This window comes from Artibeus jamaicensis, unplaced genomic scaffold (genome assembly GCF_021234435.1).
Source record: "Artibeus jamaicensis isolate MK-2021 breed Jamaican fruit bat unplaced genomic scaffold, CSHL_Jam_final contig_354, whole genome shotgun sequence".
NCBI lineage: Eukaryota > Metazoa > Chordata > Mammalia > Chiroptera > Phyllostomidae > Artibeus > Artibeus jamaicensis.
Genome location: NW_026521803.1, coordinates 15,909,659 through 15,937,028, shown reverse-complemented (window position 1 = coordinate 15,937,028; position 27,370 = coordinate 15,909,659). Strand labels below are relative to the sequence as shown.

Here is a 27,370-nt window from a genome sequence, read left to right as displayed (position 1 = left end):
TGGAGCTGGGAATTGGCAGGTTGTTCCAAGCCAAGGGATTCATGCAAGGAAGTAAACAAAGTGATGAAAATGCAGGTTTGAATGTAGAAATAGGGAGGAATGGGTTTCTGGGTGTGTAACAGAGAGTCACATGGGGGCTTCAAAGAAACAGCACTCATAGCTAGGTGGTGGCTATATGGGGCTTATATTATCGTTACTGATATATTAGGTGTGTACAAAAGTATAATGTATATGATTTAACCTATTTGGTATGTTTCATATAGAAACATCATATTTTCACAAAAGCTAACAGTCTGGCATGCAGATTTTGAGTGTTTGGGAAAACTGTGGAAAACAAAGAAGGAATATTAATTAGGAAGAGAAGACCAAAGAATTAAAATAGTCTTAGGAATACAGACAAGCTGTATGAGTGAAAACAGCAGGCATAGATTACTTTCTGAAGGCATTTTTGGAGATGGATTGAAGAGGTTTTCATAGAAGAGTTTACTAGATCGAGGAAGGTTTTATTTTTCATTTTAAGTAATAAGTGTGAACCATGATGGAAGCAACCTACAGAGCAGGCAGAAGAACATGAAAAGTCAAAGTTGATAGAATAAGATTCCTCAATACCAGATGATTATGAGACAATGGAAACTCTTGAGATATATTTTAAAAACATAGAAAATTCATCTTGCTTTTGGATTTAATGTAGAACATTTCTGAGCATGTGGAGAGAATTAGTTGTTGGAGTTTGTTGATTTGTAGGAATTAATTGTAGGAGAACTTGGATTTTTTAATCTGAGAATTTGGCATGAGGTCAGCTGCTTAAAATAGGCATGAATAGGCAAGTTAAGGGTTGGAAGAGTGAGCACTTAAGCTGGGTCACAGCTACTGTAAGGAATAGAGTAAGATTCTGTTAAAGAGGAACTAAGTCTTTCCAAGGCACATCCTGGGCTCAGCTGACCTGAGCAACGTGCATTTTATCCTAAAGTGCCTTCACTCAGAGAAGGCTCCTGCAGTAGCTATAGAATCATCGCTTGGCATTGGAGTTATCAGAGACCAACATTCTCAACTGTAATGGCATAATCAATAAAATAAAAATTAAAAAAAAGAAAAAGAAGGAAAGGTTGAGTACTTGCCCTTCCACGCAAATGCTCTAGCCTGCCACTGAGGCCAGACCACAGGTTAGCATTTTTGCTAAGGCACTTAAGCAAAACACTCATCTGCCTCCCAGCCTTCTCTGTGTGTCTCTGGGTCACAGCTGCTCAAGAATTAAGAGACGATCAAAAACACCTATACTGACACTCTTGAAATGGAGTGCAGCATGAGCTGAGCTTGAGGTAATGCCAAAGTAATTTATGCCTGAACATATGCTTGTATATTGACACTGCACCCACTTACAATGAAAAATGGAGTGACTTCTCGATCAACTATAGATGTTATGTTGATTTCACCGGTTTTCTGATTCACAACGAAGATTCCATAAGGTGGTTGATCAATTCCTACTCCAGAGATGTGGTATGTGACTTGCTGGTTGGCTGCGCAATCTGAATGAATCTGCGGAAAGAGCACGTTTGAAAATATTACAGGATGCAAAATAAATCTGTTACATTTGATACACAATTGCTGTCTTTTTTGACAAGTGTTGAATGTTTTGTGCTTGTTATTTTGGGGGAAATTCTGAAGGTAGAGAATTATTTTACTAGCTAAGTAGAATAGTTACAGTTCTAGATTTTCAATGAAAACTATAAATGTAAGAGGAGAAATTCAATTTATATTTCTACCAAATAATAAAAAAAGTAAGATATCACCCTAATACATCTAATTCTATGCAGTCATCATTTATGTGTTCATTCATGCATTCATTTAACATTTACAATTTGATCGTGTTAGTCTCAGGCTAGAGACTCAATTAGTCTCATATTAGTCTCACTAGATCTGGAGCAGGGCTGTCCATGGATCTTAAGCAGTTGACTAGTGTTGTTATTACCTAACTTTGATCTTCCAATTCAAAAAGGTTTTAAATGTGGTTAGGAAGAAGACCATGATGAATTTATCTAGGTAAGAGAAGACTGTATATCTCCAGACGGCTCTGAATTCTGGAAATGTGGAGGATGTTTTAGCAGAAAAATAAAGAAATGACTTTAAATAAATGGTTGTAGGAACCAGGACAGTTGGATTTGAAATAAATTATTGCATGGGGTGTGTCTCTTATGTATATCATGTGGTAGTGTTATGTTTGAATGTGTGTCAGTGTATTTCCAGACAGCTCTGGAAATGTGTGTGTATATATGTGTATAAATATTTTCATTATGAGTGAATCAGTGCAGGGGGATGTGTTACTGAGTGTGTGCCTGTGTATGTTCTTTACAAAGACATAAAGGAAAGTGAAAGGAAAAAGGTTACAAAAGACAGTACATTGTGAATTTTCATAAACAAACCAAAAGCAGGAATTTAATTCTAATAGCTTATGAGGCAGAAAGAGCATGTATTGAAATAGTTCCACTAAATGTGCTGAGTGGTAAATTCATTACTTAAGTCACTATAATTTTAAAATCTAGAGTTTAGAGGATCATGTATATTAATTTCACTGGTAAGGTGAGTCAGTGTTTAACTGTCTATGTGAGTGCCTAAAAATCTTAATTAATCCTTCTAATGGCTTCAGTTTTCATAACCTGAATGAGTATTGTTCTGTTTTATCTCATAACTTCTCAGTGAGATACATTCATAAAATATTTAAAAGACAGGTTGTTTTGAAACTTTAACTTCATCCATTTAATTTTTGACCTTATGTTTTGGAGTTGAGACTGACCTTGGCTATTGGGTTCCTCTTTGAGTTGTCTTCTCCTTCACGACAGGCTGCAGCAAACTTGATCCATTCACGCTTTTGCCTTTTGATTGAATGCCACTTGATGGTGCCATTTTTAGTGTTATAATCCCTTACCTTGAATGGGCAGGGTAAATAATGGTACCTATTAGCTTCTATTCATAATTCACATTCCACTAAAAATTGTTAGGAGGGGTAATTGCAATAACAGAAAGGATGCTTACTTGGGATGATTGGTAATTTCAAAACTCTATTACTTTCAACATGACATTAACTTTACTTATAAGAATGAATTTTATTTGTAGGGGGGTGGGCAGGGATATGTTGTTACTCCCACATCATTTTCCTTATTTTTAAATCAAAAAATTTAATTTATGTATTACCTGGATTTGAAATTCACTGTTAACTTCCACCACCACCTATAAAAATATGATAAATGCAATATTTATTTTTTAAATAAATGCTTTATAACTTATCAAATCATTGAAAAATCTAACAATCTGAGTCATTAAAATTATTTTCTTGCTCTAGATAGTAGGTGGACCTGGTTTGTCTCTCAGGTCTGATAATGATGCCAATGGTTCTTTTTCTTTTAGCTTGTACTTCTCAATGTTGCTCTTCTTTTTATTACTTTAACTTACTTTCATTCTTAGCCTATGCAGATATTGGTAATCTTAGAAGCTAGGACATTTGAAGGTCAAACCCAGTGGGAATGAGGGTTGGAAAATTGGGTTCTGGTAGTAAATCCTGTGCCCGAAGAGCTGGAGATATTTAGTGATGTTCAGCAATAAGTTATGATACTCAAACTTTTGACTGCAGTTTTAGCCCCTGAGTAGACTCAGATGGAAATAGAAAAATATATTTTGGGATGAAGAAAGAATATGAAACAGAGACTTTCCAGAAAGCTTCAAAATATTTGCTTCTTCACATTCTAATTCTAAATAGATTATTTTATATTACTCTTAAAAGCCTTAAGATAATAAATTTTTTACTTGCTTTGAAATATGAGAATATAAAGTTCTAAGATAAATACAGATAATTTTTTCATTGCAATGAAAAAATACAATATGATTGTATTTTTTCTCCATGTTAAAATCAGCTCATATTTGATGTTTTAGTGTTCACACTAAGCAAAGTCAATGATATGAATGCTTCCTTCCACAGCAAGGAAAAGACAAGTGTGGGGACTAATTGCTGGGTAAGTAACTTCCATTAGTTTTTCTCTTGCATTAAATAAGTGAGCTGGTCAAGCACACCTCTCACTGCTTTTAGCTCAGCTCTGGCTTTGACTTTACATATGATTTGTGGTGTTAAGTCGGGTTAATTCAACTTATTTTTCTCTAAAAACCAAAGGCATTTCTAAAAACACAAACACTTATGTATGAAGTTTAACAGATGAGCATACTTAAGATATTATAAAATATTTATCTAAAACAGGTGTGGATTTGAAAGTTAGTGTGTATACATTGTTTTAAATTGTACTTAGAATTAATAAGTACAATGTAACTTTTTAATTTTTACTTCTCCCTAAATAAGATATTTTTAACATTGACACTTGAATTTTTTAGAATTACAAAATATGAAAACTGTTATTATACACAAGCTTTATTTATGTTAGTAAGAAAATAAAATTATGGTTTGCATTTAATGAAGTACTAATAATAGTAATTTCAAAATATAGTAAATATCTCTTATAGTGTTTTAATTTTGCCATTAATTAGAATAAATTTTAAAGTATAATATAAGTACATTTTTAAAATCACCATAATTGATAATTCAATAAAATGTTCATTTATGATTAATATGAATAGTTTTAAAAGATAATATTTTATATGGGAGTCATATACTCATGGTATATATTTGATGTTAATCATTATCTTTATCACCATTACAATTCACTAAATGATAACTAGGTAGTATAAAACATGTGTAGAGAAACCCATGCATTTAATCTTCACAAGTACGTTTGATCAACACTATAATTATCTTCATTTTACAGATGAGGAAATTGAATTTTAGATATTAATCACTAAAAACAATCCAATACAATTCAGCCTAAATGAGCTTGAGACATGGGTTTAACAATTAAGTACAAGTAGCCTATTTTATATAAATTACTAAATAAAATACAGTACAGGAAACACATTACAATTTTGAGAATTCAAAAAATAAATCTGGATTTTAATTTAATCTCATATTGTCCTTGTGATTCAGAATGCTTACACACAATAACAACAACAACAACAATAATAGTCATACTCCGGGAGACGGGGAGGAAGAAATACAAATAATTCCAAATGGTTGGAACAAGTAGCCAAAATGTTATTGCAGAGTCCCACTGGGGTGTGGAGTTGAAATGATATTAAATCACCTGTGTGCTTTTTGCTACCGTGAACTCATAAAGACTTACTGCTCTCATTTGTGGGTGTTGGAGGTGGGGTTTGTCTGTTTGGAAGCCTATTCTTCATGGCTACAGGACTGCATATTCATCTCTCCTCTCTCTTGCACTTCCCTCACCACACTGAACTGTCAGCACCACTGTTTGTTTGAAGAACCCTGCCAGAGGCCACTAACCTCCTCACTTTATGAAACTGGGTCATTCTTTTTGCCGTGAGAGGCAACTCAGGCAGAAGACCAAGTAGGTTTCACTGTATAGTCAGGCCCTCAATTGGAATAGCAATTAAAAAACTGCCAGGTCTTCTTAAAAATATGTTGTGCTGACATATCCATATTGCCTTTTACTCAAAGTCTAAAATAAACTCTGAGACAAAGTTACTCTTTGATTATTAAAGGCAAAAATAATGAGGTAAAAAGAAGATTAAGTAGAATCAGAAAACTTATAATGCACTTGCTAAATTCTCTGAGTTTTAGTTTTCTCATTCAAAAAATGGCAGATGCTGACTAGATTACATACAGTTACCTTTGGAATTCTAACATCAAATCCTTGTGTGCAATAGGGAAATACTGTATTAGAGTTTCTTGATCATGGTAAAGACATGACAAATTGTCGCTTTAAAAGAACACTCTGACAAGAATTGATGGAGGTTGTGGGAAGAGGCAGTAATTACAGGCAACCAGCAGTTGAATTTCTGCATCAAGTCAGTTCAGAGATGAGACTGGGAAAGATCCATGGGGAGATAGAGCTGGGTTGAAATAGTCAGGGTTTGAGAACAAGCGGTGTGTGGGTGTAATGAGAGGGAGAATCTGAGACCATTGCAGTTATAAACTAGGAGATCAGGAGCAAGGCAGAAGCACAATTAAGCAGGTTAGAACACATCCAGTTTGGGATGCCAGAGCAATGCCCGGTGAAGATGTATAGGAATTGGAAATATGTGTCTGCACCATGAACAAGTGTTTAGGCCTGATACACAGATTTGAGAGACACCCACTGGGTAGAAAGGTTGGAATCATGGGAGAATTTGAGATCCCTGAAGTAGGGAACACAGGAAAGAAATGGCCCATGGCTGAGGATGAAACCAGGGGAATTCCTGCATTTATATGACTGGGAACCATGACAATAAACAAGAAACAGCAAAAGAGAGAAAAGAAGTGGCCAAAGAAATAGGAGGAAAATATAATTCAATGTCATGGGTGTCAAAGGAAGGAGAATCAAAAGACAGATAGATGGTAAACAAGTGTCAGATGATATACACAAGTTGAACAGGGTGAATCCTGAGAAACTCGGAGCTTTTCTGTGACCTTCAGGAGAATGCTTTCGGTTGGATGGAATGGGGCCTTCCTGACTGACAAGGAGTGGGGAACAAGATGGAGGAGAAGAGGATGTAAGGATGCCACTTTTTTGGAGAAATTTGGTGATATAAGGGAACAGAAGTGATAGTAGAATAAGATGAAGTGTACCAGGAGATTTTTGGGGAGAAGGAGATGTGAATTTTGAAGGCAGAGAAAGAGGAGAAAATGAGATTTTGATTGGAAACAGGAGAGGTTGAGAAAGTACTTGCTGGAGGTATGTGATGAGCAGGAGGGAAGCAGCAGAGAGAAGGCTTTGAAGACAGAGGGTAGGGAAGAGTGAGAGGATGGAGATTAAAGTCAATTGATTAGGACAGGGAAACTGAAGGACATCATACTGGATGATCCAGACCTTGTCCACAGGGTAGGGGTAAGGTTGTTGTCTGGTAATTAGGGGAGTGTTTTGGATTCCAAAATAAGTTGGGAATATGTTCCATGGAGGCTGTAAGAAGATTTACTTAGAGGTGAATACAGGGGTATCAAGTGCACTGAGTACCTCTCAGACTTTTGCCCCCTGGCTATGGGCATTGGGGTAAGTCACTCAGTCACTCTCTGTCACTGTTTCCCTATCTGTATATGAGACTAAGCAGTTTATTTTATCCAAAATGACAAATATGAATAATTCCCTTCAAGTGAATCCTCAATATTGCTTCCCTTCATCTCGATTTTAGAAGCTATTCCACATTAAAAAAAGCAAAACACAACAACCATAGGATACAAAATTGCTTGCTAATTTCAATGATTCTCTAATTATACTCATTTTTAGTTCTTTTCCTTTAATACTGAGTTTTGCATTTCTTTGCATTTCATTGGTTTTGAAACTCATAATTTCTAATTTCTATAAGGAAAACCTCTTGCATTTAATAACCTTGAGGTGGTCTTCCAGTTTCCTGGCAGTTTTTGTTTTGCATGAAATTCTAAGGTTTTACTTGTTATAAACAACACAAGAATGAACTTGAGACAAAGCTAAAATGTAATAATTTGCTTATTTTAAGAACCTTCTCTTTTATGTTTCCTTTCTGTTACTTGCACAAAAGCTATCATTCTGGAGTTGATTTCTTGATAGGTTGATTTCTCTTATTTGTTCGTTGTTTTATTTATTTACTTGACAAATATATACTGAATGTGTATTGTGTGGATCCAAGGCTGGATTAAGACATTTAAAAGGCTTAAGCACTAAAAATATTACAGTAAGCCTTAGACAAAAAGTAAGATAAGTGTAATACTACGTCATAAAAGTGAGTCTTAGGGAGAGTCAACACGATGATTTCTATGTTTAATATTCTGACAATTTTTTGAAGTGTGTGGAGGAAGGGAAATATAAACTCTCCAAAAATTCCCTTTTGTTGAGTCTACATTGTGTGATTACACACCAACTGAGCAACCTTGCCTTGGTGCGATGCACTACAAAATGTTCAAAAGTGAATCAGACACAACCTGCCGTCAAATAACTTACAGTCAGGTAGTTTTATGACTACTTGGCAGCCATTAATTTATGGGGATGTGGCCTTTCCTTAGGCAGGTGTAAAGGACTGAGGTCTATTCTCACACACCTGATAAGGGCAGGATCAGCAACCAATGGCATTTAAACTACTTTGACCTGCTAAGTCCATTTAAGGAATCTGCATGCCAAGCATCATCAGCAAGGGTGGATGATGACCCAGAATTCTGTAAGGGTGTTCCCTCACTGATGGGAGCATAGTAAGCCTAACTGCATCGTCAAGCATGCCTCCTGCTTGTATGTTAGGCAATGCCTGTTAGGACATAGGGGTATTCAGCAATGATGTCCTTAAAGAATTCATGGTGAAGAAAGACTTATCAGAAACTCAGTGCTCTGGGTATAGACAAGAGTGTTGTTTTTCCAGATTCGTGAGCACTGTTAAATAGGTGTGTCTTGTCACTTTGGGGCCAAGCATCCAGATTTATCAAAGCGGCACTTTTTAGTGCTTTAGGTTTTTCTAAAGCCTAGATCAGGCATGACAAAGTTTTTTTTTACTCTGTAATAACAAAAACCAATTAACTGATGATAACTGTGTACTGCCCATTTTCATAAAGGTGAAAAAAGATGCTGGTGGTAAATGTGCCATGAAGTCTGCAGTTGAGAGCCCATGTAAATGGAAATGACTTTGCTTAAATAAAACTGATACATTTTACTGTACAGGTGAACAGAAATATTGTTTTCATTTTCCATAAAATATTTTACTGAAATACTAATATCTATAAATTTCTCATTATATTATGTGCTCAAGAAATCATAAAGAATCCTTTTTTTTGCTTGTCTTCTGTTCAGTCTCTAGGAGTAAACATAGTTATGGGTATTTAAGATGTCCAATTCAAATAAGTTGATAAATTATGTAATAGAATATATACAGGAGTAGAATAACATAGGTTTGTTATCTTAATTAAAATAATAGAATAATAAATAATACTACAAGAATAAATTCTGTTTCTAGTTTATTCACAACTTAAATCTGTTTTTGCACACAACTGTATTATTTTTTTTGTGTATTTTTGCCTGAACTTTGAGAAATAATCAGGTAAATTCCTGCCTAAATACTAAATAATTTCAGCTAATTCAACATATGGACTTAGTTTATTAGTTGATCACAAAGCTTTTTTTGAAAGATAATATTACCCATGGAAAGAGAAGAAGCTAGGCTGGTGTGATGTACTAAAGAAATTGGATCACCTTTGGTACTATATAAAGGTAAATTTATTTGAGTTCTTTACTGCAGAAGTTTGCTTTCTAGAAAAAGACACCTTGAAAGTATGTTGATTGTACTCATTGGAACTGACAAAGTTATAAATAAGTTTTAGAAATCATTAGAACTATAAAAACTCTACTGGTTCCATTTTGCTTTCCCGCAGTGACCATGACACATCTCACACCACTGTCACAAGCATTTGCAGAGACTTCTTGTACTTGGTGTGTAGGTAACTTTGTTCTCTGACCTAGAATACTAGTCCCTTGCCCATATAATAATTTCATGGAAACAAAAAAGAAACACACAATCAGTAACATTTACTTGGCTTATTGTGTTATAACAGGTGTAAGCTATTTTCTGCCCAAGGGACTTGTCTAAGAAATGGAGTAATCCTGTGGTGATACAGGTTTCTGTAAGAGCAGATTTTTCATTTTTATTCTCCCAGCTCTAACCCACTAATTTGAACAAGGTCTATACCTTCGGGATATTGAGCAGGCTACACAACATATTTGCAAAGAGATGACTGCCAGCTCTCAAATGGATTTGCGTTAAAGGTGCTATCAGTTTCAATGTCTTAAAGGTATTCAAAATTGTCCAACTATGCTCCCTGCTGTAGGTGTTCACTTATTACTTTGAGCAGACTATAAAGGCTTTGCATAAATGCTTATCTTTTCTCTTTTAATTTTTTTGTAAAAGCAAACATTCACAGGGAGGCTAGTAGAGAGATAACTGGAAGAGTCTTCTATAGTGGCGGTTAATTTTGAGAATAAAAAGTATTTTAAAGTGAAAATGGACAGTATAACTCCTACGTACATTTGTCCAAATCATCTGGTAAAATCGGTAGTGAAAATAAATTATGATTTTCCAAATCTTAGAAAATGAAACATTTTAAAAAATGTTACAATAACATAAGAGTGAAACATTTGAATTCATCATAGAATAGGTTCTTTGAGAAACAATATTCATAAGGCATATGGGAAACTTGTGATTGATTCCAAAGAAAAATATGGCAAAACAAACAGACAGACAGACAAACAAACAAATTATCCACACAAAATACCTATCTAGCCCTGGCTGGTGTAGCTCAATGGATTGAGCATGGGCCTGTGAAGCAAAGGGTCGCTGGTTCAATTCCCAGCCAGGGCACATGCCTGGGTTGTAGGCCAGGTCCCCAGTAGGGGACACATAAAAGGCAACCACACATTGATGTTTCTCTTCCACTCTTTCTCCTTCCCTTCCCTATTCTCTAAAAATAAATAAATTATTTAAAAAAATACCCATCCAGGCTCAGAAAATAAGTACAAATGCCCAGAAACCTGTGTACGAAGAGAGAAAGTTCACTAAGGATACATAATTCTGATAAAATCATGCACTTTACTGAAGAATAACTAATTGAAACATGGCTGTTTAAAGACATTTTATAGGGTGTAGTTAATTAAAAATAATCATAAATATAATCAAATAAGTACCTTATAGACTTATGAATGTACATAAACACCTGAACAATCTTTAAACAACTGCAGCTCTAATAGGCTTTAATAGATCGAATTTATGTAAAATTAAAAATGAAAGTATTTTGTTACTTCACAAGGTACAAATAAATTCCCCTCTGTTCACACACATACTGCATGATGCTCATTAAGCCCTGCCACATCCCGAGTTATGATATCAATTGGTCCTAAAGATCCCTTAGAAAGTCCATGGAAGAGAGCTCATGTTTAAAGGGCAACTTGACTCTAAAGCTGCCAGCTTCTTGATGCTCACTTATAACTAAATCAACTGGTTATGACACATCTTAATTAATGAACAGAACTAAAACTAACCAGCATACATTGAATCAAAGATCTAACTTGTTATTGTAGAAACCCAACAATCCAGTTAAAACTTAAGCAAGTAGAAACAGATATGAACCACAGCACTACATGCATCCTGCAAAGATGGCAAAAGAATGAAAAATGTTTCGGTTAAAAGTCAGGACGTGTCTGTGACTTTAAAAGCCCAACTGCAAAAGAGAATTTGAATGACAAAGTGCAATTAAATGGTGAGATGACTAGCCCAAATTCAATATTTTCCCTAAGTGACATAGCAATGTCTTTGATGTCAGAGATTTCATCTGATGAGTTGACACTGGTGCATTAATATGATCTCCAGTCTTCAATTCAAGAGAGAAACACCATTTAAAAATCTAGTTCATAAAATCACATTGTCATTAACATAAGCTTTTAATAGGTTTAGGTTAGAAATAACACTAAATAACATTGTCTAAAGAGTTCTTTTTTGTCACCCCGGGCAGTGTGGATCAATGGTTGGGCACCATCCAGGACCACAAAAGGTTGATGGTTGGATTCCCAGTCCGGGCACGTGCCTGGGGGGGGTGTTTGGTCCCAGGTCAGAGCACCTTTGAGAGGCAATGGATAGATATTTCTCTGCCTCTCTTTCTCCCTTCCTTCCCCTCACTTAAAAAATGAAAAATATGTAAGTTTTTTAAAAAGTTCTCAGTTGTTGACAACAAAAGCGATCATTCAGGGTTTTTAACAGAATCCACTCACCAGAAAAATGAACAGCACTGCAGCTGTCCGGAAGCGCCAGTCCATCGCTGCTGGGTGCTCTTACATCCAGGACCGGGGGAGTGCTGTCTGCTCTCTGTTCCTTTTCCTTCCCCCGATTAGCTGATGTCTGATTAAAGCAACTTCTCAGTAGATGTTCTACATGCAGGCTTTGAGGTGTTTCTGCCTTTGTGGGAGGACCGATGGTGCATATAACTAGTCTAGATCTCCACCCTAAAAACTCAGGCTGGTCTCATGAAGATGCTTGACAAGATCATCCTCGCCCCCAGGTAAAAGATGGGGACACACCCTTCTTCCAGCTGAAAGTCAGCTCTCTGTAGGGGATGGCAGATTCGCTTCTCTACTGAAGGTTTTCGGGATAGGCATTTAAATGATCAGGAGTACAGAGAACGAGGCAGTTGATAGGGGTTTTTCTCCCTCTGCTCTGTTTATGGGCTGTTTAACTTCTACTCATATTAAAAGGCAAGTGGAGTCTGGATGTGAGTTTATAATATTCCAAGAGGATTATCTGGCCCATGCTCATAAGTAGACACTCAGGACACAGTAGAAAACTATAAACTTTCTATTTCAGTTGATGTCAGGGAATGTCCAGCCATCTTCAAAATTGTTCTTTATGAGACAGAAAATTTGGTAATGTTAGGATGGCAGATTTAAAAAAAATATTAGTCCATATAAACAAAACTTGAATACTTAACAATCATAAGGTTGTCTGCATTTATGTGACCAGCCTAAGTCCAGGGAAGTCTATTTTTTGCTCTAAATGATTATCTTTTGTCCTCAACATTTTTCTCTCTTTCAAGTTCTGCCTTTTTCAAGGGCAGTAAAAAAAAAAAAGAAAGAAAATATCAGTAAGTCAGATTAAAAGTAAACAACCCAAACCTCCAATTAAAACCCTGTTGATAATGTTTAAGATTAGGATCTTTGTCTGAAATACTAATGGACACACAGAAGCTGCTCTTCAGGTGAGGTGGGTTAAAAGTCAGTGACGATTCCCAAGCACAGAGCCAAGAACCTGTATAGTGAGCCAATTAGAACACAAGGATGGCTGCCCACACATGCAAATGGGGAACTGAGCAGCCCTGAGTTTGTGAAATAAATAGTGACTCCCACAAGGCAGGAAGCATTTGACAGTGTTCTTGGGATATGTTCTCTTCACCTCCTAATGTCAGATATAAATACTGTGTGTGGCAGGAAGTCTATGGAATTTGAAATAGCGGTCTGGAACAAAAGACCTATTGGATTATACAAGAAGTTGATTTTGAGCAAAAAAATACTAAAAATGTTCTAGAAAGGAAGGATAATCTGAGGGCTAGAGCTTTTACAGAATGCTGTCATTTCACTGCAGATGTGTGACAAAGGTTACTCCACAGAGGTTTGAGTAGTCATGCTAGTCCTCATGGAGCTTAGAGGGAAGAGATAGGCTGCCTATATTTACTTGCAGTGAATATGAATGCTTAGAATTGGTTGATATGAATAAGTAAAATAAAAGGTGATGGTCAGAACAAATTTCTATGAATTTCTTCATGGTGGAATAAGATAAAAGTGAGTGCCACCCTCTGCCTTAGGCTGAGCAATATATGAGCAGGAGGACTGCATACCCACGAGTGACTGAAGACTCACTGGACACCAGAGGTGAAGGAACCTACTCTTGCAGGTTTTGAGAGCCAAGTGAGTGCTTTACCGACCTTGAATTCTGGGCATGGCACCAGGGGCTGCACAGGCCCTCTTCATCCACCACCAGCCTTGGCTCCACCCCTGACTCAATGCCCTGCTCCAAAGATCCCAACAGCCTGAGTGTGGGTAAAGCAGCAACCTCTGAGCACCTTTGTGGGAGGGGGTGTGGCCGACCCCGCTGTTGCAGAGCAGCTGCTATCTTGACTGGTCACGTGAGAAATTAAGCATGAATGGGACAGGGGGATTCTGAACCACCACCCCTCCTCCTTCACCTCTTCTTCTGCTGTGTTCTCCTTCCCACTCATTTTAGTGTCCTCAGTTCTGTGCTATTGCATAGCACTCTCTGAGGTGTGGAAATGTTCTCCCGGTGCTCTCCAATATGAGGTTAGCCACTAACCCTACTGAGCATTTAACAGTGGCTGCCATGACTGAGGGAATGAATTTTTAACTTTATTTCATTTTAGTTAATTTAAATCTGAATAACTACATGTGGCCTGCAGTTACTATATTGCGGAATGCTTTTATCTTCTAACTTACTCTTTGCCCCAACTCTGTCTGTTCTTCATACATTCAACTCCTTTTCTCTACAGAGCTTTGCTGCAGTTTTCCCTCAGCACCTCCTGGTTCCCTTTTCTTTGTGTAGTCCTATTTTCTCGGTTGGTCCAGTCCTCTTTCCTGACTTTTGTGGATTCTATTCTCTAATGTTAATAACTTAAGATGCTTTAAGACAACACAAACCTCTCTCATTTATTTTTTAAAATATTTTATTTATTTATTTTTAGAGAGGGGAATGGAGTGAGAAAGAGAGGGAGAGAAACACTAATGTGTGGTTGCCTCTCACATCCCCCGCCACCCACTGGGGACCTGGCCTGCAACCCAGGCATGTGCCCTAGACTGAGAGTTGAACCAGTGACCCTTTGGTTCCTAGGCCAGCACTTGGTCCACTGAGCCACACTAGCCAAGGCTGAACATTGTTTGTTAGGTGTACCTCCACATATGTCTCAATAGTTCTCATTCAATGGAAATTTTATAAAATTTGTAGTGATTTTTCTGGTTGGAATTTCCCTGGTGAACTAACATATTTTCTCACAGGCATCAAGCTTTTCCTGGGAAAGGATTTTCCTGTCTTTCATAAGGCACTGCAAACTCTCAAATGTCATCTCAAGTGCCTGTATTTCTACATTTGTTCATGGCCTGGGATATTGTCATGTCTTCCTGAAAAACAAAGTAATCAGCATCTTTCACTGCAGGTTATGGATTCTAGTGATTTAGAATATTTTTGAGCCAAATAAAAGTAACTGACTATCCCATCTCCTTTTATTTACATAGTACCCATAGCACAGATCATACACATGTATTTCCATGCATATGCTTTTATATTGTATGCAAATATCTATATTCATATACACATTTTTTGTCTAATATCACATAAAAATAAAGAAGAAATTGAGGTAAGTATATTAAGAACAATATAAAGAGAAATTTTGGCATTTGTTTCTAGGACATGGATTGTTTCCAGTACTTATGCATATTGTTCAACAGCATAAAAATGATCCAGTCACAAATAAAGGATGCTAATTGGAATAAGGAGCATAATCATTAAAATGTAATAAAAAATTGACTATTCCTCAATGAGTCATATGAAAGTGTCTGTGTGTTGGAGGCTGCTGTTTGACATTACAAAAGACTTCTCTTTTAATATTTAATAATTAAATGCAATGTCTGATCTTTAATTTGATTTCTGATCAAAACAAAACAGCTATAGAAATAATTTGGGGGATATCTGAAGACATTTAAATATGGGTTGTTAAGGGGTTACTATCAATTTTATTAGTTTATGTAGTAATACGTCCTCATTTTTAAAAATACATGCTTAATTATGTAGAGGCAAAATCTCACGGTGACAGAAAGTTTTTTTATGGTAATAATATGGCAAAATATTAACAATTGTTAAATGTAAGAAATAGTATATAGATTTCTTTTTATTTTATTTGACAATTTTCATAATAAATGTTGAAATATTGTACTAAAGTACCATTGGGCAAATTATATCCATGGGCTAAATGTAGCCCAAAGCCTTTTTCTTTCTTTCTCCCCTCCCCACCTTCTCTCCATTCCTTTTTTTTTTTTTGCTTTCCTTTCCCTTCCTTTCTTTTCTTCCTTAACAAAACCACACTCAAATGCTACTGTATTATCATGGCTGGTTTCCCATGATAAAAGCAGAGCTAAGTAGTTATGATAGAGAGCATGTGGTTTGCCAAGCCTAAAACAATTACTCATCTGACCTGTACAGAAAAAGTAGGCTGACTCCTGGACTAGATAAGTCGATTACAGTTTGTCATACAAAATATGACAAATAGGAAAAGTCTACAATATTGATCTCAAGAGTGTTCATAGAAATTGTGACTGAAAGTAAGCACTATAATTAAAGCAATTAATTGCTGAAGAAAAGATACATTTTATCATCAAATTATAGTTTTATATTTTTCAGAGACTTTGCTCAATAGATTAGAATAATCTGCAGTCTAACTCTTTTACACCAGATTTAAGGAAAATCTTAAATTTATTTTTCTCTAATCATTTCTAGACTGTGTTAAACCATGTCACATCTTAAAGTCTCTATACAAAAAGAATATTCTTGTGTGAGGAATGACTCACATGATTTTGAGAACATTGGAGTCTCTTTGTAATAAAGTAAGAGAAGTGAAAGAGACTGACTTACTATTGTCTGTTTCTTTAAAAAATGAAAAAAATAATTTTAATTGAGTATCTCCTACAAATTCATTACTGTGATAGATGCAGTGGAACATTCAGAAGAAATTTGAACTCTGCCCTTAAAGAGACAACTTTACTGAGCACAAGTGTACTGAGATAGAAGTATTATGACTCTCTCTGGAAGACTTCCCTACACACGCATCTACATGTATTTGCTAACCCACCAATGAACTCTTTAGATTGCAAGTGCAAATTGAGTTTTTCCTTTTACTTAAAATAAATTAACATCAGTTCAGTTCTACCATATTATTTTCTTTGTCTGATTTTATGCCTTGTACTATGCTAGGGACTAGAGTTACAAACATCGACGCATCCTGGTCCTTGCCCTCAAGTGGCTCCTGGTTAGCTAAATAAGAAAGATACAGATTTTTTTTCTCAACTTGCTAACTGGAAGCATGCATAGTGTGCTTTGGGAACCCTCAGTCCAGTGTTGTTGGAGATGACGTTAAATAAATTTTATACAGCAGATCTTCAAATAGTCATTTCACTGTCATTTCATTAATGGTGAGGAGATGCTATAGAAACTTTACTCTTGTTTATACAATTAGCTTATGGTAAAATTGATTTTATTATATGTCATCTCACAAAGTTGCAGAACCTATCAATAACGTTAAGTAAGGACTTACTGTACTGTTGAAGGTTACACCTTTATGACATGATAAAATTAACTTCTAAAATGTATAATTTCTTCTTTTCTTTGTTGCTTACCTAAATCAACCCACATTATACTGTCAAATTTTGTGTCATTTTGTCTCAGCTTTGCCTTTCTGTCTTTGTTTCTGCTGCTATAGAGCTGCTCGTGTTCTGGCAACTTTTTGATAAATGGAGAGAGAAGAGGGACTAGGGAGAGAAAGATGAATTTGGAGACCAATTGAAATTGTCTCTAGGAATGTAAGGTGGTTCAACATTAGAAAGTTTAATTACAATATTTAATACTTATAACAACTAAAATTTAAAACATGGCTTCTGTAGTTTTTTTTAAAGCATGATAACATACCTAGAAGATCTTGTAGGCTCCATCAAAAAACTACTTGACCTAATAAGTGAATTTGACAAAATAGTGGGATACAAAGTCAATACTTAGAAGTCAATGGCATTTTTGTACATCAACAATGAAATATCAGAAAGAGAAACTGAGAAAAAAATCTTATTTACTATAGCAACAAGAAAAAAAAAAGAACCTAGGAATAAATTTAACCCAGGAAGTAAGATACTGTACTTAGAAAATATGGGACACTGAAAAAAGAAACTGAGGTAGACTCAAATAAATGAAAGCATATACCATTCATAGATTGGAAGAATTAACATAATTAAAATGTCCATACTACTCAAAGCGATCTATAGATTTAATGCAATTCCTATTAAAATACCAACTGTATGTTTCACAGATCTAGAACAAATACTTCAAAAATTTATATGGACCCCCCCCAAAAAAAAAACCAAATAGCCTCAGCAACTTGAGAAAGAAGAACAAAGTAAGAGAGATCACAATACCTGATATCGAAGTATATTACAAGGCCACTGTAATCAAAACAGTCTGGAACTGGCATAAGAATAGGCACGTAGATCAATGGAACAGGATAGAGAGCCCATAAATAAACCCATGTCTCTATGATAAATTACTATTTGACAAAGGGGGCATGAGCATACAATGGAGTAAGAATAGCCTCTTCAACAAATGGTTGGGAGATCTGGACTGGTATATGCAAAAAAGTGAAACTAGAACAGCAACTTTTACCATATACCTGAATAAACTCAAAATGAAGAATCTTTTTTGATAAAGAGAGAATCTTAAAAGCAGCAAGAGGAAAGGACATAGTTACCTATAGAGGAGGCCCCACAAGACTATCAGCTGGTTTCTCAAAAGAAATCTAGCAGGCAAAAAGAGGCTGGAAAGAAGTATTTGAAGTCATGAAAGGCAAGGACTTACATCCAAGATAACTCTATCCAGTAAAACTATCATTTAGAATGGAAGGGCAGATAAAGTACTTCCCAGATAAGATAAAGTTTAAAGAGTTCATCATTACCAAGCCCTTATTTATGAAATGTTAAAGGGACTTATCTAAAAAATAGAAGATAAAAAATATGAACAGTAAAATGACAACAAACTCACAACTATCAATAACTGAACCTAAAAAAACCCAAAACAAAAACAAACTAAGCAAACCACTAGAACAGGAACAGAATCACAGAAATAGAGATCACATGGAGAGTTATCAGTGGGCAAAGGAAAGGAGGAGAAGGGGGGAAAAGGCACAGGGAATAAGAAACATAACTGGTAGGCACAAAATAGATGGGGAAGGTTAAGAATAGTATAAGGAATGGGGAAACCAAAAAACTTATATGTGTGACCTATGGACATGAACTGGGGGGTGGGTTGGGGAGGGTCAGGAATCCTGGAGGGAATAGGAGTACCAGGCAGAAAACAATAAGTGGGAGAAAAAATGGAACAACTGTAATAGCATGATGAATAAAATCTGCTAAAAAGAAAAGAAATTGCAAAGTGGAGGAAATCACTTAGGAGAGCAGGCAGAAAAAGACATGAAATTATCTGAGGAGACAATCTGCATACTTACATTTGTCTGGGAGAGGGAGAGAAAAGTCAGTTAAACAGCCAGAAAAAAAGTCCTTCAAAGAAGTGGTAGAACCAGTTTGGACCAATGTAATTTAAATCAAAGGAAGAATGTTGAGATGAACAGGTTCCAAAAGTCCTGAAGACAGGAGGAAAATAAAAAAAGTGCACCATTCTCCTGATTTCTTCCCCCACAATCTGGCTCTTACTCTCTGTTTCTCTGCAGCCATATTCTTCTCTAGCACTCATTTGATGCACTGTTTCATTGTAGGCATGCCCTGCATCTATACCCTCTTCTCTGTCTGCAGTCTCTCATTGGTCTCATGCAAGAATGACCTGCAAGTAGATCTATCCAGTCCAAGCTCTTTTTATTCTGAACTCTGGGCCTCCACATCCAAATCCAAACCCTGCCTGAAATCTCCTCTTGAAAGTTTTAAATCCAATTCAAATTCAACATGCTGAAAATTTATGTTCTCAAGGATTCTTTCCCTTATTGACAAGACAATAAGACTGCCCATTTGTCCAGTGTCAGACAGAAACTCAAGGGATATTGTCTATACATTTTTCCCTTACTCTTACATTTCCAGTCCAACACCAAGTTTTATTAATTTTACATCTGAAACATCTCTCTCAAACTAATTTCCTGTTCCTCATCTGACAATCACTGTTTTTGCCAAGTGCTTTTTGTGCCTCACCTGGATTGCTACTGTTAACTTCCTAAAAGACCTACATCTGTTCTGGCCAGTCTCTAATCTGTCTACTATACTAGTGCTAGAAAAACTATTTCCAAGAGCAAACCTAAGCATATCATCTCCTTAAAGATACTTTCATTGCCTTTTAGACAAAAATGGGAACAAAAATCAGGGTCCTTGTACATCTTCTTTTTTGCAATTATCATAGTTGCAAGTTTACACGTATATTGTATTGTTATCACCCTCTGTCCTCACCACTAGAATGTGATGTCCATGAGAATAAACCATATCTTTTAAAAATCAAAATTGTATTTTGACACCTAATACTTGATAGTGTCAATAAATATTTTTGAATTAACAAAAAGAGAAATGAGGGCAAAAGGCAACCAAATGATGTTTTCCTCTCTTCCTGTATTTTAAAAAAAAGAGAAATGAAAGCAACATCGAGTTTCAAGAAGAAAAGGTGTTGTCTAAGAGGATAAAGCCGCAAATTTTGAAAATGGATGATGATTAGTGAATTCTAGAGATACCTAGACTACTGTTAAGTGGGTATTGACAAGAGTATTCAAAGAGGAAGACTATGGAGTTGGCTCTAGAGAGGAGAAAAATGATGACTAGTTCCCCTAAGCAATTAATTCTGAAAAAATGCAGGATATAAATGTCTAGAGGTCTGAATGAGGTTAGAGACATGTATTAGAAGTAAAAGAATAAGATTTCTGGAAGCAGAGTAGGTTGTTGTCCTAAAACGTTTGTGTTACGATTTAAATGTTAGAAGTGGAAGAGTTTCTCAAGGCTTAGGGTGTGGCCATAAGAATTGTCGTTTATGACAGTGTGATTTGTACTGTAGATATTATGAACAGGCTTCCTGAGAAGTTAAAGCTTCTTAAGGTTGGGAAATATATCTTATCCCCTGTGCTTCCTTGACATTGCTTGGGACCCTGTATACACACAATAAATATTTTAAGTCCTATTGAATCAAAGATCCATTTTCCAGAAGTTCTGCCACCTTAGTTCTTCTTATATTATGTTTCTAGTCTCCATGTCCATAGAAACTCTCTTTCATTCCAACTTTTCAAAAATTAGTATTAGTTGCATTCAATTCCTCATCGCTTGATCTCAAACAGTGATTTATTTTTATTTTTTTATTATTGAGGATTTCAAGAATAAATTTGTGGTTGTCATCAGTGAGTAGTACATATCTTTCGGCAATTATGACACAGTTACAACGAGAAGCCTGGCAACAGGTCTATAAAACATGTTTCTGGTTCATGGGAGGGTTTTCCAGCACAAGCAACTGCGAACATCATCAAAATTCCATGATATAATCAACATGGTACTATGAGAAGCTGATGACTAACTTCTGCAACTGCACATGCAAGCATCCACGCATGTATATTCTATGTCATAGAATCAGGTGGACTTAGAGTCAGGGAAAAGAACACTCAGTAAAATCTGCATATATTCAGGGATATTAATTGAGAAGTATAAGAGAAATGTCCCATTCCATTAGGAATCTTGTATCAATATTATATAATCAACTTTTATTTCAGATTAGTCACATGAAAGAGTAACAACAGGAACTTAACAAGTTTCACCATCAAAAATACTTACATTCAGAGATATTAAATTTGATGGTAATCAGTGCTTTGCACAATAAAACATAATGGAAAATGATTTTCCACTGTTTTTAAAATGTCAATTTTAGGCCTTATTTGCACTTACCAAAGCCACATTTTTAGAGTATGTGTCCCAGAGAGCTATATTATTAGTAAGTGCCCAAAGTGGATTGGATGTAATAAAGTTTAAGAATCCCTGACATATAGGCTTAGTTAATAAGATCTTATTCCTAAATTGTCTTGATGACTATATCACAACTATTACAAAGTGAGCAAGGACACAGTGATCCTGGACGCATTGCATTATTTATTTAAGAAGTTTCTGCCAGTTTCTGCAATGGTGAACAACCCGAGTATTTCCATTAATTTGGAGACATTGATTGGCATAGAGGAAAAGGAGCAAACTTTGGAGTCAGAGAAACAGTTTAAATTCTGGATCTTCTACTGCATGGCCTTGGCTCAACCAGTCACTGTCCCTGTGTTTCAGTGTTTTCATTTGAAAAATGGAGATAATGATACCTGTTTAGTATCAAGGGTTTATGGTAATTCAATGAGGGGCGTGGAAATGGTGGTTGAGTTTGTGGATCTTCAGGTAAAGTTCAACAGAGATTAAATTTAGCCTGTGGTGATAAAGTGTTTAGTAATTCTAATATATCTAAACTGATGGACTGTGGGCAAAAATAGATTACTGTTTAAAATTATTCAATGGCTGATGGGTTGATTTATTCATACTTTTGTCCTACACAAACTGAATGATCTGGAATGGGAAGGCTGTTTCTATCACATGGCTACTAGTAATCTATGTGGACTGGTGTGTTCCAGAGCAATGGGAAGGAGGTCTTAATAATACTAATAATCTTATAAAAAGTTAGAATTTATTAATAGGCATGAGATAATATGGCAATACTTTTAAGTTTCTTTTGGGCTTCAAATATCTTTCCCAAGTAGCCGTGGCCATTTTAGTCAATGATGACAACACCTTTAAACTCCTTCTGCAGTCCAAGTGTGTCATATATATCATAGCCTGGATGACACTCAAGTGTTGATATAAATCCAGAAATGATTTGTGTTCGTAGTCAAAAATATCAAGTGAGAGTGAATATGTAAGTTTTGAAGTTATATAATCAACATTCTGTCAGAATATTACACTGAATGAAGATTATGAGGCTACAAACTTTATACATGAAAATAAAACATGCTCTGATGAAGGTTTTAAGTAACTCTAAATGTATACTTCTATGTTTTGTAGTTTTTCAGTGCTGATTCAATTAGATAAGGCAACCTAAAGAGAGGTTAATGACATGTAGCAGATATATCTGGAATTCAGTGTAAAAATTAGCTCAAGATGGTATGTTGGTTGATATTAAATAATCAAATAAGTACTTATACTGCACCTGCCCTCCACTGAATACCTCTTAAGAAACCAGACACTTTAATTAATTAACTAATGATTAAATAATAATGATGTTATTTAATCAAACTCCACAAGCTAGGCATACTCAAGTATATTTCACTAAACACCCTTTAACTTTATTTCTGGGAAAAGTACCATCATTAATGGAAGCCCCAAATGGAAGAAAGAAGTAAAAGGAAGACTTCCTGTGAATGACTTTATTTACGCCTCTGCATTTCAGCATGCTACAGAACATTATGATTTTATGTAGGCTACAGTGTTAAAATAAGATGTATATTGTGGCTTTGAAAATATTGACACCTTCTGCTATAACATAGAGCAAAATAGCTCTGGGTAAAATAATTTATTCCCCAGACCTCTTTCACGAGTATTGGAAGTTGAATGGTCTTTGATCTTGCAGGACTCTGGGAAATTTGAGTAATTGGGAGTATTAACCCTTAAAATATTTTGTCATATACAGTTTTACTTTAGTGAAACTCATAATAATACTGAGTTTAGAAAGGAGAAGAAATATTCCCCTACCATGCAATGGAAAATTTACCTCTAGTTAAGAATGCTTTGATTCGATTTACAGACATTTAAACAGGTAACACTATATAGCAAACACACATAAATGACATGTTATAAATATATCACTAAATTTTGAAGGTGGAAAAATATATCATAGGATATAATCTGGAATCTGTAAATTGGAGTGTGTAAAAATCCAAGAGTGCATTGACAAATCAAATCAGGAATGTAGAATTTATGCTAGTGAAAAAATTCAGTTGGGAAGGGAGAGAATAAGGAAATAGGGTTGTCTAGTATAATTTCATTTTATTAACACAATATTGTCAACTCTGTTAAGAATTCCTAGCTGACCCTTCAAAATAGCATCAAAGGGTTGTTTAAAAAAGTACTAAACTCAATTCAAACTAATAGTACCTTATTACTTCAGGGAAAAATTCCAAGTTACACCATTAAACATTTTAAATGTTCTAAAAACATTTTTTATGATCTTGTTTATAAAACTTTCCCAATTTAACCATACAGCTCAGTTTAAGTAAATCATTTTAACTTAGGGGATGTAAAATGAAGAAGCTGAACATAAATATAAACCATATGAAAATACAGTGCTGTTCCCATCTGCCTCCTTGGAAGGTCCTCTACCGCTAATGAGGATGGCGATGTCAGTTGTCACTTGCTGCAATATGAGAAGTACGCTTGGCAGGGTGTACTTCTTTGTGGCTCCTTTATTAAGTCAGAGCCGCAGCAGTAAAGGGGGAAATGAGTGTGATATCCTGCAACCTCACCAGTAGGCAAAGCAATTGATATTGCACCTACACTAGAAACGAACACTCCATGAAAATTTTAGCTGCAGCCCCATCTCAAGACACAGGCCAAGACAATCCCAGTTTACCCCAAAGGATCTCATCCCATTGTCATTCTCCTATGCAATATCCCTCCCAGAAAACATTTCCTATTTTGAATTTTATTTTACCTAGGGTGGTCACTAAACTAGGAGTGATTGGTGGCTAGTGGACTTTACTGTGTAACCAGAATCTTTTCCTCTAATGGTTAACCCTGGTATGAATATGTGGTTGGATTTTCATTTATAATATCTGTGAAATGGACAGGGCACTTGGCACAAATTCCAAATTTGTCCCACATAGATGAATACATATGGCGTATTTAGTTCTTTTTAAATGTTGCCTGAACTACATGGCATATGAAAAAAGAGTGAGAGAATTCTGTCAATTGCCATCAGAAGACCCACATTTTGACACGACTGAGTTTTATTTCTTCCACATGCTAGAGATGCGCTACAGGCCACACAGAAGTGAAGAAAACCCTGAATCAAGTTTTAGTTCCCTGTCATGACTCCATTAGTATTAATGTAACAAAAACGTTTACAAATGCCATGGAGAGCTCTTGCCCAGCAGCACTGTTTTCACCTATTTTTCTCACCTTGCTCCACAACTACCGAAGCACCAAGTTGTGCATCATAAATGATGTTGTTAGCTCTTTGGTGGTGGGAATTAAACCTAAATCACAACTGCTGAGAAAAACGGTGCTGGGATCCTGGCTACTTAGCATATTGTACTGTACTGTACTTCGTGATTCGACTTCGGGCTGTGCTAGGGGAAGCAGATCCAAGGGTCTGGCCAAAGTGAAGGTCAGACGAGCTCCTCATGTGGCCAATGGTGGCTGTCCTCCCCATGCTGCTACTCAGGCCCCCGCCTCCTTCCAGACTACTCAGCATGATGCCACCACCACTTATTCCAGCTTCACTGCCAATGAAGCCACTGCTGACTGTGCCACTGCCTCCCATTATCCCAGCTGGGCCACTAATTCCAGTTACACCAGAGCCAGAGACGACCCTCTCTGACACAATCATGTTGTGGGCGTTTGATAAGTCTGGGTGCATAGCCAAAGTGCCCATCATGCCAGAAGTGGGTCGAATTACTCTTTCTGTCACTACCACATTTGAAGACTCTCTAGGATCAGAGATGGTCAAAGTGGTGGGTAGACTTGAACTTGGTGCTATTACCCTTTCTGTCACTATAACATTGGAGCCATCTCTCAAGTCAGGCATCTCTAACATTCCATGCAAATCAGCACCAGAGATAGGGCCTACCACCCTCTCTGTCACCAGCACATTTGAGGCATGTCGGTTATCATGAATGTGGACAGAGGGCTTCAGAGTGCCAGAGGTGGCATAAGACTCGGTCACAGTGACATTGCCATAGCCTAGAGGATCAGGAATAGGCATAGGATGCTGTACACCAGGTCCCGAGGGGTAGGTGCTCTCAGAAATGACTGTGGTAGTGCCATAGCATGGGGAGAGGGGAGGGCACCCACTAGCAAGGGGCTCTGTTTCCTGTGGAGGGTAAATTGGTCCTGTGCTCTCAGGTGGACATGAGGGATCAAGGTCTGGATATGGTTCAACACTTTTTCCCAGGGTGATATCTGCCAATTTCTTAAATTTAGGCCCCAGATTATCCAAGAAGCTGTCATCCAAGTCTTCTCCAATGAAGCTACAGCAGCCCACAGAGCCAGCGGGGGAACCTACACCTTCAATATCATATATGAGCAAACAGTCATTGGATGGGCGTCCTTCTTCTTCATCTGCATAAGCGTACGCTTTCTAAGTTGGTAGAAGAAAGAGAAAAGGAAATAATGAATACATATTTAATGGTATTGGAAGCCTTTATCATTAATTTTTATATGACATTACCAAAGAAAAATAAAAACCGAAATTCTAACATCTACTAGAGATGTTCTAAAAATAAATCATATAATAGCATGAAAGAATATGCTTAGAAATTATTTTAACTGTCATTCCAATAACATTTTGAATTTTAAATTTTATTTAAACAGACTTTGTATTAGTGTGCTATGGACACAAAAGCATATAAAGAAATAGCATGAAATATTTTGTAACCAAGTTAGAAGGAGGTGATTAAAAATGCTAAATTTGAAGTTCAGCAAATTGTGTATGTTTTTGGTTTATTTATAAAAAGTAGCTGAGTTGATTTCATTCAGGATTGTTCTTTCCCTTCCTCACTGAGTGATAATGGTGAATCTGTGAAATTTATTTCAATGCGGCTCTTTCTGCAAAACAGCAGAAAAATTTAACTCTGCATTACAGTTTTGGATTCAAAACTGAAGCTGACCAATGACAACTTTTAAAACTAGAATCTCCTTCAATTCAAAGTAAAGCCCACGGGCATGTGTACTTTTAGTTCATCTTTGGTGTTTGTGATAATGGTCTGCAAACTTTCAGGTTAAGTATCAGAAATGCATTTATTAGAAAACCAACACATTGAGCCATTTCATTCACAAATAGTTTTCCAGTCCTTAGTATTTGCAATACATTCTATTAGGAACTTAGCAATGAGGTAATGAAAAAACTAGATAAATCCTTTTCTAGCAGGGCTTGCATCTGAGTAGGATGAGACAGACAACACAGAACCACCTTTGTCAGGAGGTGGTGAGTGGGGGGTACAGGGACAGAAAGTGATGGGGGTTGCTCTTTCAGGTAGAATGGTCAGGGACGGCATCTCCAAAAGTGATGTTTGATTGGAGATTTGAATCACGTGATGGTGAGTAAGGCATATAGAATGGTGTGGGCAGAAGGATCTGTAAGTGCAGAAGTTGGGAGGCAGAATTGTACTTTTCATGAAAATATATTAATTTGTTGGGACCTGGATAGGTAGCATTTCTATAGATTTCAGCAACAGACCTTTTATTATTATCCACTGGGATCTGAAAGGCTTTTACTAGTATCTTATTTCAAAATATCAGTTGCCATCTAAACCTTTAGGATGGTTCATGAAGGCATTTTAGGCTAAAATGTAGAAGGACGTATGTGTATCAAAAACTAAATTCCTTAAAGCTTAAGTACCACATGGTGTGTCACCACAGGCATGTCTGTCTCCACCTGAGGATGGCAACATTGATTCTTACAGGTTCTTAGAATGTTCTGGAATTGTACCACAGGTCTTGAAAACACTGTTATGGAATGTTTATTTTGTGCCTTAAACTAAACTAGGTTATAGCAACATAATGTGGAGAACTTATTTGAGGCACCAAAAAGTGTGCTAACATATAAACCTACAGATTTTAGCAATGCTATTTTTTTTAAATGTATAAACCAAGTGTAGATGGTCCCTGTCATACAATGATTCAACTTAACAATTTTTTGTTTTATGATGGTGTAAAAGTGATGTGCTTTCAGTAGACTAGGCTAAGCTTGGATATTTGGTAGGTTAGGTGAATTAAATCCATTTTCAATTTAAATCTTTTCAGTTTATGATGGG

The 27,370-nt window shown here is 36.2% G+C and overlaps 1 protein-coding gene and 1 pseudogene across 1 annotated transcript in view; both read right to left on the bottom strand.

Annotated features, from left to right (window-relative positions):
- The window catches only part of LOC119057861 (desmoglein-1-like), a 41,395-nt pseudogene extending 29,540 nt beyond the window's left edge, over positions 1-11,855 (bottom strand).
- A 10,923-nt stretch (positions 11,856-22,778) lies between these two features.
- LOC119057860 (desmoglein-1-like) overlaps positions 22,779-27,370 on the bottom strand; it is a 39,216-nt gene continuing 34,624 nt past the window's right edge. Inside the window, exon 15 of the mRNA XM_037156792.2 lies at positions 22,779-25,695. Coding sequence (XP_037012687.2) covers positions 24,634-25,695 — 1,062 coding nt within the window. The 3' untranslated portion in view covers positions 22,779-24,633. The remainder of the gene's footprint in view (positions 25,696-27,370) is intronic.